The sequence below is a fragment of the Perca flavescens genome, chromosome 17 (genome assembly GCF_004354835.1).
Source record: "Perca flavescens isolate YP-PL-M2 chromosome 17, PFLA_1.0, whole genome shotgun sequence".
In the NCBI taxonomy this organism is placed as follows: Eukaryota; Metazoa; Chordata; class Actinopteri; order Perciformes; family Percidae; genus Perca; species Perca flavescens.
The window spans coordinates 24,547,708-24,560,749 of record NC_041347.1 but is presented as its reverse complement, the minus strand read 5'-3'; the positions used below and the strand labels follow the sequence as shown (position 1 = coordinate 24,560,749).

At 40.2% G+C, this 13,042-nt stretch overlaps 1 protein-coding gene across 1 annotated transcript in view; it reads left to right on the top strand.

The window, feature by feature from the left end:
* The window catches only part of srbd1 (S1 RNA binding domain 1), a 52,996-nt gene that overhangs the window by 25,067 nt on the left and 14,887 nt on the right, over positions 1-13,042 (top strand). Inside the window, exons 15-16 of the mRNA XM_028603917.1 lie at positions 409-500; positions 3,061-3,143. Coding sequence (XP_028459718.1) covers positions 409-500; positions 3,061-3,143 — 175 coding nt within the window. The remainder of the gene's footprint in view (positions 1-408; positions 501-3,060; positions 3,144-13,042) is intronic.

The window sequence follows — 13,042 nt, the reverse complement described above, 5'->3', positions numbered from 1 at the left end:
CTCACTCTGTAGCTAAAACAGAGAGCTCAACACACAGGGTGAAAAGAGGAGCTGCAGCAATGTGCAGTACAACAAAAATATGGTGTTTTTTTGAAAATTAAACCATGTAAACTTATTCTGGTAAAACCTCTAAATACAATTATGAACTTGAAAATTAGCATAATATGAGCACTTTAAGGGCGGACTACTAGTGATGATGCTATTTTTGTCATTAAGCTTTGACTACAATGATTTACCTTAATAGCCTTGCCATTATGTATTTCAAGCTATAATAACTCCTCACTATGTGGCCTCACTGGCCAACCTGCCTTATTTCCTATTCCTATACATATACCTCTCTCCCATCATCTCCCCCTCTTTTTCTCTTTCTCTCACTCTGACATTTTTTCCTTCCATTTCTTTCCCCAGTATAACCAATGAGGCAGGAGCATCTATCTACAGTGTGAGTCCTGAGGCGGTCAAAGAGATGCCAGACATGGACCCAAACCTTAGGAGTGCAGGTACGCTAGCCAAGCAAGCAGTCTGGTCTTTTTTTGCCAAACAACTGTGTGATATTCTTGGCCATGCTTTTAATGGGCCCTTGTCTACTCTAAAATGACTAGTGTTGTGGAAGACACCGTGCATAGGGCTGCAACTAACAATTGTTTTGATTATTGATTAAGCTGTTGCATATCCTTTTGAGTACTTGTTTGGTCAATAAAATGCCAGAAAATAGTGAAAAGTGCAATCTCAATTTCCCAGAGCCGAAGGTGACCTATTAAAATATTTTTTCTTGTCCAACCAGCAATCAAAAACCCAAAGATAATGACTATAATAATAAACACTTGACTAATCACTTAATTAAAAAAAATTTTAAGCTGTAATTGTGAATTGCGTACCACAGTATGCATACTTAAATGTTTGGAATTACTTTTAACGTTAGAGATTATTGGCCTTACTTACTTACTAACAATTAACTGTTTTTCCACACTAACAATCACAACTTACAAGTGTAAGTGTATAACGTCAGCAGTCCTCTACATTTCTGTCAGAAAACATACCCACAGAACATGCAGTATTGTCACATTGTAGTGAATGTCTGGCATTTCTATTAGGCTCTCGTAATGTATGTCTTTCTTTTGCCTCTCTCGCTCTTTCTCTCTCTTGCCACCTCTTCCTCACTCCACATACTACATCATTGAAAACACAGCAGAATAAAAAAGAATTGCACAGAGTTTTGGAGAACAAATGTTTCCAGCAGACTTCCTCTATAAAAGCCATAAATCAAGTGAGGCTGGATTATTCCTCACTAGTTTCCTGTGGTCAGCAGCACTGAGAGCCATGGAGAGCCATACTTATACCCCTAATGAAAGCCATGAGAAACTCTACAGCATTTGACTTTGGATGGGTATGAAATGAGGGGGTGCTGAGCCAGGACACTATGGTTACAATGTGGGATCTGGCGACCGTGTGTTTGTGTGTGTCTGTTTTACCTTTTGGGGGGTATGTGTGTTTCAGCCTTTGTCTATATGAGTGGCCATGTAACATAATATATAGATGATTGTATGTTATAGGCACCTTTCATCTGTCCTCCCTATTGTTGGGAGATCTAGGGACACCTAGTGGTGATAGGCAACATTTCAACCATTCTCCAAGAGGACTGCTTTTGTGTTCAGCTTATTTCTCTGCTCCTCTCTTCAATCTGAGACCGAGTAGGAGTAAGTAAAGTAAAATTGATTGTGTCACGCTTTCATTGCGTGTTGCAGGTGGTCCATGCTGCATCTCCTCAATTTTTCATCTGTTTTTTCATCTCATGCTCTGCAACAAAAACCGTGCATCCACATCCTAACTGTTGTCCTGTTGCATGCCACATTCTTCCAGTTCTATTGAGTGATGTGTCCATCCATTTTTTGTAGTACTGTATTTGGCTCCTAAAGTGCTGGAGACTTATGCCGGACTCCATTTACAAATCGTTTCGTCTCAAAGAGAGAGAGAGAGAGGGAGAGTCAAAGACAGAATACACAGAAAGAGTATTGGAGAGTTTTGGTGGTGCACTGAGCAAGGCCAGGGTTGAAACTCCATCCTGTCTAAATATTATCTCAGGCAGCAGCCTCATACCACAGCCAGAGGAGAGAGAGAAGAGACATTGATTCCAGACATACTCCCTCTTTTACATCCCATCCCTCGCTTTGTCTGTCCGTTCCGCCTCAAAGATCTAAGTCTGATGTGCCTCATGCAGCACCCTACATCGCTGACCACTGAAATGAACAAACAGCTTCCTGTTATTTTTGATTCATCGTTCAGTGTGTTTTAGCCTAAATTTTGATTTCTATTCCTTGAAAGAACTCAAACCATTAAGGACATTAGATACATTAAGATAGGCACTTCCTTTGTCTTTTGTCTTTTACAGGGACAAGAATGTGAACAGTTACAGTATGTGGTTGGGTTATTCTCTCCCTCTCTCTCTCTCTGTGTGTTGGAGGGGGTGGGGGTGTGATGTCATGTATTATGGTGTATATATGAGTAAGGTTGTTTGTAATTTTTCTCCTTGTCATTGGGCCCTGCCAGCATATTCATGGAAAAGACATTTGGCCTTGTGCAGCAGCCGGCTGAGGCCTTACAGACTCCATCGTTAAAAAACAACCCTACTTTGGTCGATACGGGCTGTGTGTGTTTATTTGTGTGCTACATTTGGCTGTGTGTGATAGTGTGCATGGGTCTGATTTAAATTAGAGATTTTATAAAGTTTCATGGCTCCAGCATCTATCGGGAAGCTAAATGACAGGTGCCAAGACTCCATTTGAAAACCAGCTTTAATTACTATTATGGGGTGGAGGAATGACAATTAGGTTTGGCCTGCCCTCAGGCCAGCACTGTAATATGCAGACAATTTGCATATTCAGTAATTATGAATAAAATGGATTTGCATATTTAATAACTGTGGTTCAGATAGCAAGTTCATAAAAAACACAAACCAAAGACTCTCATGAGGCACAGAATCACGTGTGTGTGTGTGTGTGTGTGTGTGTGTGTGTGTGTGTGTGTGTGTGTGTGTGTGTGTGTGTGTGTGTGTTTTGACAGTATCCATTGGAAGACGTGTCCAAGATCCACTGGCTGAGCTCGTGAAGATTGATCCTAAACACATAGGCATTGGAACATACCAGGTAAGTGTGTTTTCTGTTGAGATGCTCCTTGTGAGCTTCTTGTCCCCGGGCAGTGGAACATCTGCTGTGAGTTAGACTGAAGCAAAGAGCCGAGTAGACGTGTGTGTCTGTGTGTGAGGATGTTGGTGTAAAAGCACATTAACAAAAAACCATGATTGTACACACGTGTGTATTGTTATAGCACTGTCCGCGGTAGTTGCTTATTTGCGGTTAAACAACAAACGCGCAAAGATGGGCCTTGGGTATTTTTAATTTTTCCCTTTATTCTCTCTTCATTTATTTAACCAGTATGGTCTCTTTAAAAGAGTCCTGACCAAAATGGCAGCATAATTATGTTACAAACATTAACCAACATTCACAGAAGGAATAAGAGGAAGGACGGAAGGGAGCAGAACATAAAAGCCATTTAAACACATTATAACAACAATATGTCTCAACAACCAGTAAACTAAACATTAAACAATTGTGTTTAAAAACATGGAATGTGACTGGCATACACATTTATCATAAGCAGTATGTATAGTACAGTATGCTCTGGTCTGCTGTTACTTTGGCTAGTTTCATTCAGATTTTCATGCAGAGTTTAGAGGGGACCTTTGTATTTCAGGCAAAACAAAGAAAGCAAAGTTTGGACTTGGGGCATAGAGGGATTGTGAGTAAGGGGTTGAAGATGTGACCGAACAAATGAGTGGCTTAAAACAGGTTCAGAGAAGAGAGGCAAGCAGGGAAGTAGATAAACTTGGCTGAGGCCTGTGTCAACAGATGATGCTAAGGGTGAACGCTAACTCAGTTAATGGAGATCAGGCATGACGTATGTTTGGACATTTGTTTTTGCTTGTGTGCTTGCTGCCCCTTGTCCATATGTGTTCAAGTGTGTGTGCAGATGAAAACTCAGTTAGCTCAATGTTTGTTCATTACAAGTGTGTGTGTGTGTGTGTGTGTGTGTGTGTGTGTGTGTCATTGTGTGAGAAAGGAAAGACAAGCATTAGATAAATATGACTACTATTTACGCCAGCTATTAATGCAGTATTGTTTTCTATATGTTTGTGGGGAAAACATGTATGAGAGGATGAATATAGGAAATAAACAAAGGATTAGGAAGAAGGAGGCAAGTAGAATAAGGTCAATGCACTGCAGTGGTTACTGCATCCAGATGTTACATCTAACAAATCATATTTTTTTTAATTTAAAAGACAAGAGCATGACCAGGAGATAGATGGACGTAATTTTACGATTGTAGTGTCAAATTGGAAGAACTCCTGTTTTGCTTATAAAGATGCGAAGGCCATTGGATGATTGGGCAGCAATGAGGGAGAGGAGTCGATGTAAGGCTGAGAGTAGGGCTGCAACAAATGATTATTTTCATAATTGATTCATCTGTTGATTTTTTTTTTGATTATTCATTTAGTTTATAAAATGTCCAACAATAGTAAAATGCTTGATGATGATCTAAAACTGAGAAAACCAGCAAATCTTCAGATTTCAGAGGCCAGAATCAGAATGTTTGGCTTTTTTGTTTGATCAACGGAACAATACATTATCAGAATTGTTTACTAGCTATTGAGCAAATTCTGGGACAGTCAATGACTGTCCATTGTCCTTGTTACATAAACAAATAATCTTTGGGGTTTGAGGGTAAGTCTTATGCGTCAGGATTACTGAGAAGATGCTCCTGTACACTAAGCCAATTATGTACAGCATATACTGTATCTAAGAGATGCACTGGTTGAAATGTATTTATACCTTCCTCAATGTCAAAATATTGCTGACACTGTTGCTGGGCACGTTCAGATATTATCATTTATTGGTGTTGGCAGACAGAGCATCTCTTTCAGGATTAACAAGAAAATGAATCAAACTGTGTAAAGGAAGAATCCCAATTGACAATCACTTTAAATAAGCGGGAGATGAGAAGGATGGGGGGCTAAGAAAAAGGACAGCAGAGGGTGACAAAAGTCAAAGGAAAATGAATGATAGGGAGATTAGAGAGGAAAATTGAGATTTGAAAGAGAAAGGAGGAGGTCATATTATGCAAGTGCTTGTGCTTTGTGTGTTAGGTCACAGGCCCGTGTCTCTCATCACGTCCTGGCTGGGCTCTCTGGGGTGCCTGGGGTTCTGCACCTCCCGCTCTCAGATCATGTGACTAGGTCAACAAATGATAATGTAACCGGGTAAATAAACTCTGGGTGCTGACAGATATGAGATGGGACATCACTTTGACCTGCGTGTCAGCTCACACAAACGCACATACACACTATCCTCCCCATCCCTTTTCAGAGTCTAGGGGTTTATTGTTTGTATGTGCTTGCCTAGGTGTATACATTTGTATTATGTGTGGATGTATATGTGGGAGAATGAGTCTGAGAAAAGTGCACTCATGCATATGTGAGTTTTCTAGCAAGTTCTTTTGTGTGATTCATGGCATTTGTGAGCTTTCTGAAAGTTTATTGCCGTTAGACCCAAAAGGCACAAGGGCCGTTGTAACTCTATACAGCTGGCACAGCATGCTCTCTTTCTCGCTCCCTCTGCTGAGTGTGAGTGACAGCTCTGAGAGAAAGGAGGAAATGAGGTGTGGGCTAAAAAAGTGAGGCCCATTAAAATCAGATTGGACCTAAGTATTGGTGTGGGAACACTGTTTTCCTTACAGCACCTCTGGCAGGCAGGTTTTTCTGGATACTGAGTTTGCCAGATACCCGCCTGTTTGAATGGCTGTGTTATTCAAACAGGCGGGTATCTTTGTATATTTGTGGTTACCTACAGTACAATACATTTAAACTGCTTCTACTATATTTGAGATACAAATTTATAGTTCATAACACTTGCATGAGCAAACATTTCAGGAGTCTTTTGTTCTTTATAATTAGACACTTAGTAGATGTGGCCTTTGGACAGCTTCTGCACCTGTCAATTAGATCTTTATGTCACTATTGACAGCTGGGTAATCCCCAGGACTGTGAATCTAACTGCTACTGGAAAATACACACACTGCTGTGTAAGAAAACATTGCCTGCTAACCGGATATTAAACAAACTGTCACTCTTCCCCTCACCTCTTTCAACCGTTCCCTTTTTTTGAATGTCCCTGCTCTTGTCCCAATGACTCCCCATTCATGCCATATTTCTTGACATGCAGTTTTTTTGTTGTAAAATCACTGAATGTGTGCATACATTGTGGACATACACTATAAGCAAACTGTAGAATATACAGTAGCATCAGATGTAGCTGAATGGACTCTGAAGTTGCTTGTTGGCACAATGTCAGTCAATATTTGAACCAGAGAATCCAAATGTGGTCAGGAAATGAAATGTATATCAAGCCAAAAGTACATATCTGTGGCATTTCTGGGCTGCAATCGTGGTGTGACACTTGTTCCGACACAAATATATTTAGCCTCTGAAATGGGGCTCTATACCTTTTTTATTGACACTTGATAGACTTGTCAGTAAAAGAAAACACGGCATTAGGAAAAGTAAATTTCAGTTCAATTTTACAGGTTTGTTGGTGGACTTTCCCATTAACAGTGTTACGTTTCTTTAGAGCCAGCCATTCAGTTGACTGAATTTGTTTTCACTTATAGCTATTACATGTCACTTTTCACACCGTGTGTGTGTGTGTGTGTGTGTGTGTGTGTGTGTGTGTGTGTGTGTGTGTGTGTGTGTGTGTGTGTGTGTGTGTGTGTGTGTGTGTGTGTGTGTGTGTGTGTGTGTGTGTGTGTGTGTGTGTGTGTGTGTGTGTGTGTGTGTGTAGCCGTGCAAATGTGTGTGTGCGCTTGAGCATGCTATCTTTCACCTTTGCATGGTAGTGCCTACAGGGGAGACAGGAGCAGGCAGAGCTGAGAGACGGAAGGAGAGACAGAAATGAAGGGTTGACAGTGATTGATAGATCCTGCCTTTGTGTTTTGAGGCATGGGAAAAACTGGCTCTTAAATACTTAATCAGTGGCAGAAGCTGCCAAACATTATCTGCTACTATTTTAATTATTTCCTTTTAGGTCTGTCACAGAGTGTCAGTGCGTTTGTGCGTTGAGTGAGGTTGTGCGTTGAGTCAAGCTGGTACTTTTGTTTGGTCCATGCCAATTCTCTAGCTATTCAACAATTTTTAAAACATTTAGTAACTGTTGCCATGTCAGGCTACATATCCTACTGCTGTGCAGTTTACATTAAGTGAAGTGGTTTGTGTTTCAGTGGTAAACTTTGTAAGTAAGTAAACTTATTTTTATTGGTGCCATCGAATACCAAGGTTGTCACATGTGTTATATGGAAACCAGTGTTTAAAGGGTAAAACACACAAACATCAGAAAACTAATATAAAGTGTAAAAAAAAAAAAGATCAATCAGATTATAAATGTGTTTTGGGGTGCATAGAATGATAACCAGAAATCAGCTGACAAGCTCACACTACTGGGAAAGCTACTCCCTGTGCCTGTCTTGAAACTTCTCCTGCTTCAATTTTCTCATGCTCTGTTTTGCAGTCCCTCAGGTAATGGGTGTGTGTGTGATTGTTTTGCAGGAAGTTGAGAAATAGCCAGTCATGAAGGTGTTGGAAAAACATAAAACCATCTCCTTGCTGTCATATCACTTTCAGCATCAGATTTACGACTGGTATCTAACCATTTAAGTATGCACGTATTCACACATGCACACACATGCACACCTACATACACACTCTTAGCCAAGCCTACAGTACATGCTGGGAATGTTATGCAGTATGTTCAAGAGGGAGTTCTCAGAGGCCTTCTGAAAGCTGTCAGTTAAGACGCACATGGCCTTCAGATAACCTCAGGCTCCTTTTTAGTTTGTATTTACGGCTTGTACGTAGTCCATTGATGGAATGACTGGGTTTGTTTCAATGCTTGGCAAAGAAAATTACCATATTCAAATTGCCTTTGAGTTTAACAATGAATGAGTTTTAAAAATACACGTGCTCTCGTCATTCCAACAGCAACTTACATCAAACTTATTGCTTGTTAAATCAACGGTAAGAACTCTCCTTGGCTGGGGGCCCCCACATGAAAAGTATTTCAATATGAAAATAAGCCTAATTTGCAAGACAGGAGAATGCATTTCTCCGGTCCCAGGCTGAATGCGGTGAAGGGAGGCCTAATGGCATTTGATCCTACAGTTTGTAATCATCTTACAGTTATCCTTCTGTCATTTACTGCCCTGAGGCTCTTGCTACATGCAGCCATTCTGGCTCCAGCATGGTTCCAGTTGCCAAGCTCTTAGTGGCATCATTCATAAACTGTATTACAGTCTGCTGAAAGTCCGAAACCTCTGCCATCATTGTCAGTCAACACTTCAACTTTCAGCAGTTGCCTCGCCTCCCTTTTTCCTCTCTGGCACTCTCACTCTCTGGTTCTTTATATTTATAATTTGTGGATTTAGATTATGTATATTCCTCATGTTGCAGGCAGCACATTCATGTTTTTATATAAGAGAAATGCCATTTATGTTTTTCAGTTTCTCAGTGAAATAACTCACAAATAAGCTTGTTTTGTTGTCTGTCTTTCTTGCCTGCTCTGTGTTTCTCACCACTCTCTTTCTCTCTATCTCTCTCTGATTGACATTTGGTAACTCAGCAGCATTTAAGTACTCAAGGTGCAGACAGACGCACTTTGTTCTTGCGTGTTGGTTGGCTGGATTCAGCTGGTTTCTGGCCAATCCAAACATGACCTTCACACATAGGGATCCAGCCCATTGGCTCTGAATGATTTTGAGGTTTAGGGGTCTGGGCGTTGGGACCAAGGAAGGGGGAATGAAGGTGGTTTTAAAAATGAATGCTAGCGTATCCACGGGGTGGATGAAATAACATGTGCTTGTGTCCTTAGTAAAGATTGGGGTTACATTTGATAAAAGTAGTGTTTTCTGAAAATCTCTTCAAAGCAACACTATGTAACTTTTCCTGCTTCGGTCCCGCTACAGGTTGGAAGTGGAATTGTCCATTACATTACATTGTGCAAGTTTGGCAGATCAAGTCACCTCAAATCTGTAGTTCGAATGAACTGGACAATGTAATGTAATGGACAATTCCGCTTCCAACCTGTAGTGGGACCGAAGCAGGAAAAGTTGCATAGTGTTGCTTTAAGTCTACTGGTATTGTTACTGTGACCTTCTCGCTCTCATCTATCTCACCACCTCGTTGCCCCACACCATCCCGCAGTCCTCATTTAGATACTAAGGGCTAGATTTATCAAGCCGTTTGCGCCTGTTTCCAGGCGCTATTTGGTCGCAAAGACGGACGTAACCGATCCGGGCTATTTACAAACAGGGCGCACTTGGGTAAAACCGCAGATTGTCTGCCACATGAGCGAGAAGAGACAAGTTGCGCTTTCAATATGCGTTCGTGGGAGGGTGGTGGGGAAAGTGGGAGTTCCACCCAAAAAGGTGGGAGGATAAGCGCAAAGTGCACCTAATTATATATTCCGTGTTATTTACAAAGACTGTCAGTAAGAGCGCGTCTCTATTCTGCGGGGGAAATTCTCCGCCTCTTAAAAGCAGGTCTGAACCAGCCGCAATCGAGTTTCCTCGTAGACCTTTATGCCGCTGGTGAAATGGCAACAGTAATTTGAGCAAGACGAAGACATAGGCGAGGCTGAAAATATTTTTAACACAAGAATCACACTTTGTCAGTGAACACAACATCATTTAGCGTTACAGATCAAGCAGCCATGCAATATTAGAGTTATTGGAAGAAATCAAAGATGAAATTGAATCTCCCACTCAGCGTTCACATTCCATTCCAGCAGTTGTTAAACTCCTCGCTACATTACAAATATTGGCATCAGGATCATTTCAAACAGTCATAGCATCAGCAGTGGGAATATCGCAGTCTGCACTCAGCCATATCATAGCACAAGTACCGCTTCGCTACAGCGCAATTTACGGTATAGTGGGCGGAGAAAGACGCTGATTGCCTGATGGGTGTCAGGGTTGATAAATACTACGCAAAATTCGGAAGCATAGCGTGCGCTATTACCGAACTCGCATAAACAGACGCAGCGCAAACTGCGCTAGTGTTAGTAAATCTAGCCCTAAGAGTCCAGTTTAGAGTGAAATAGTCAGAGAGAACCACAGATATGGAAAAGGCAGTAGCAGAAAAGTAACATCAGAGAGGAAGTTGTAATTTAAGAAGTGTAGAGAAGGTGGATAGAGCTTATGTTAAAATGGACAAAATAAGTGCTTAACACTAGGTCTGCTCGTCATGGGTAAGATAATTCTGAATTTTGTAAGTTGTGGTTTCTGATGCCCATTAGCCATTTTACCTCTAGGTGAGATTTATGAAAGCAAAAGTAAGGGAGAAAAACAGATGCATGAATTAAGAGACAGACAGAAAGATACAGGAAGACATGCTCCATTGGTGCAGTTAGTGCCCCTGTAAACTGAGCAGAGCACCATGAGGGCCTCTGGATGTCACGACGGACACACACATACTGGGTTGTGTGTATGTATGTTTAATAGAGCAGAACTTGCTTGTTTCTGTAACCGTTATTCTCTTCCACTCCAACTCTGGCATATTAAATCACTGCTGCTGGTGCCAGAGACACTCAATCTAAATATATACCAGTTGCTTTGCCCGAGTATCCTGGCTTTCTTCTTAATTTGAATGTTATGGTCGTCTGAGCTTTTCTGTTCAAACGCGGGCCTCTAAAGAAGTCTTTCTTCCTTCTGCTTTTTCCCCATGTAAGTCTTTCTAACCTATGTTCAATTGAATACACTACGAAGACAAGATATTTTATGTTCAAACTGATAAACTATTGTTTTTTTGTTTTTTTTGCAAATGTTCACTCATTTTGAATTTGATGCCTGCAACATGTTCCAAAAGTGCTGGGAATGCTAAAAAAAACAAAACAACAGTTTGGAACATTCCACAGGTGAACAGGTTAATTGGTCATGATTGGTATTAAAGGAACAAGCAAGGATGGGGCGAGGTTCACCACTTTGAACAACTGTGTGTGCAAACAGTTTAAGAACAACATTCTCAACGTACAATTGCAAGAACTTTTGGGATTTCATCATCTACACTCCATAATATCATCCAAAAAAAAAGAAAGTTTATCAGTTTGAACATTAAATATCTTGTCTTTGTAGTGTATTCAATTGAATATAGGTTGAAAAGGATTTGAAAATCATTGTATTCTGTTTTTATTTATGTTTTACACAGCGTCCCAACTTCATTGGAATTGGGGTTTGTATATGCATGCATGACAGCAAACTTAGATTTTGTAGGACGAGTCAGTGACTAGCTAAATTGTGCCTTATCTTGTAGACCAGATAGCTATTGTTACTTATCCATATCACAGGGCTATGCGTGTCTGTACATTGTACGGTTAGCAAAATAATAGCATTGTACTGCTTTTGACTAGGCCAGCCAATATCAATTTTGAAATCTAGCCTTGGACTTAGGTTGTGGTTGGCTGAGGGAAATTTTGAAGTCAGTTTTTTTTTTTCCCCCCCAGGGTTGTCCTTGAAGTGAACTATGAAAGGCCAGATTTTCTCACCATACGTCAATGTGAATTTATGATAAATAGCTACGTTTTGCATCGTTTCATCATGCAAAAAATAAAGGATGAAGAAACTTGATTTACTGCGCAGCTCTCTGAGATAAGCTCGAATCATATTTTAAACATGAAGTTTTCAGTGTTAGATTAAGTTTCAATTTAAGATTGCATTACTCTAAGTATTGCTTTTGCAAAATCAACAGTGGTTCTGTATACCATAGAAGGAAATCCTAAACTATTTGTCTTTTAGCAAATCGTTAGCAAGCAACACAAGCAAGTACAACTTAAAACGTATTTATGCAGTACAGCACATTTCATGGAAAATACAGTGTGCTTCACAGAAAACCAATAACTTTAAAACTGTATACACATACTGCTAACTGTTAGTAAGTACATGCACAATTGAACAAAGGGATGGGAATTTTAAACCAACTACCTGTTTAAACTTAAGTGTTGCCCTGGTCAACATTAAAAACACTAGTCCTTTAGAATAAAATGTTTTTGTCTGGATTTGCTTAAAAAAAAACACAACTGTCAGTTGGCCTAGTGTTTGTTACCTGCGTGACCACAGTTTCATGTTTTTTTTCCCCCGTCATTACTTCATGATTACTTATTAAAGTTAATTTAGGTTTCTGTTGAGTTTTTTTTTCCCCATCCCTAATTAAGCATAGTTATGTACTGTGGTGCACTTGCACCGCATGTGTTTGAAGTATACCTTTAGATCATCTTGTGCTGCTCCCACCTCTATAAGGTTTCAGTAAGAATGTGAGAACACATTCATTGGGGTTTATGCAGGTTAAAACCTACACTGCTTTGCACTTCCCACCTTTCTCGTGTGAAAACATTCTTCTCGGGTGTGTCATTACAGGTGATTTCCTCGTTCTCCTCTCTGACTATCTCCTCTTTCTCTTCTCACCGAAAATCATAAAACTTTCAGTGGAAACTTCTTATTGTTTGGAGAGTTTTTTTTGTCTCCAAAATGCCTCTAGCTATAGATTCCCTGCATTCTCACTAAGAATTAGACTGCAGGTCACATGAGGAGTCACCAGGGGTGCTGTGCTGTCTCTCCGGTACAACCTCATCTCTAGCTGTCTTTATCTGTTTTCCCCTCTCTGCTGAATTACCCAGTGTTTACTACCCTGCTTATTGTAGGCTAGGTTAAAACTGTTTTGTTGTTGACATTACAATATTTCATTAAACTTTCCAAGGAAGTTATTGCTAACAGGACAAGTAAAAATTAAACCTGAGCTCATTAAATACAACAATAAAGATTACAGTGTTATGAAATGTTAAATGACATGCTATTCTCGTCTGATTGCACACTTGTTTATGCTTTTGATGTTGTAAATACAACTTGTTGCTGTGCATGCTGTACTTCTTAAAGAACACATAGTATGCTAGTA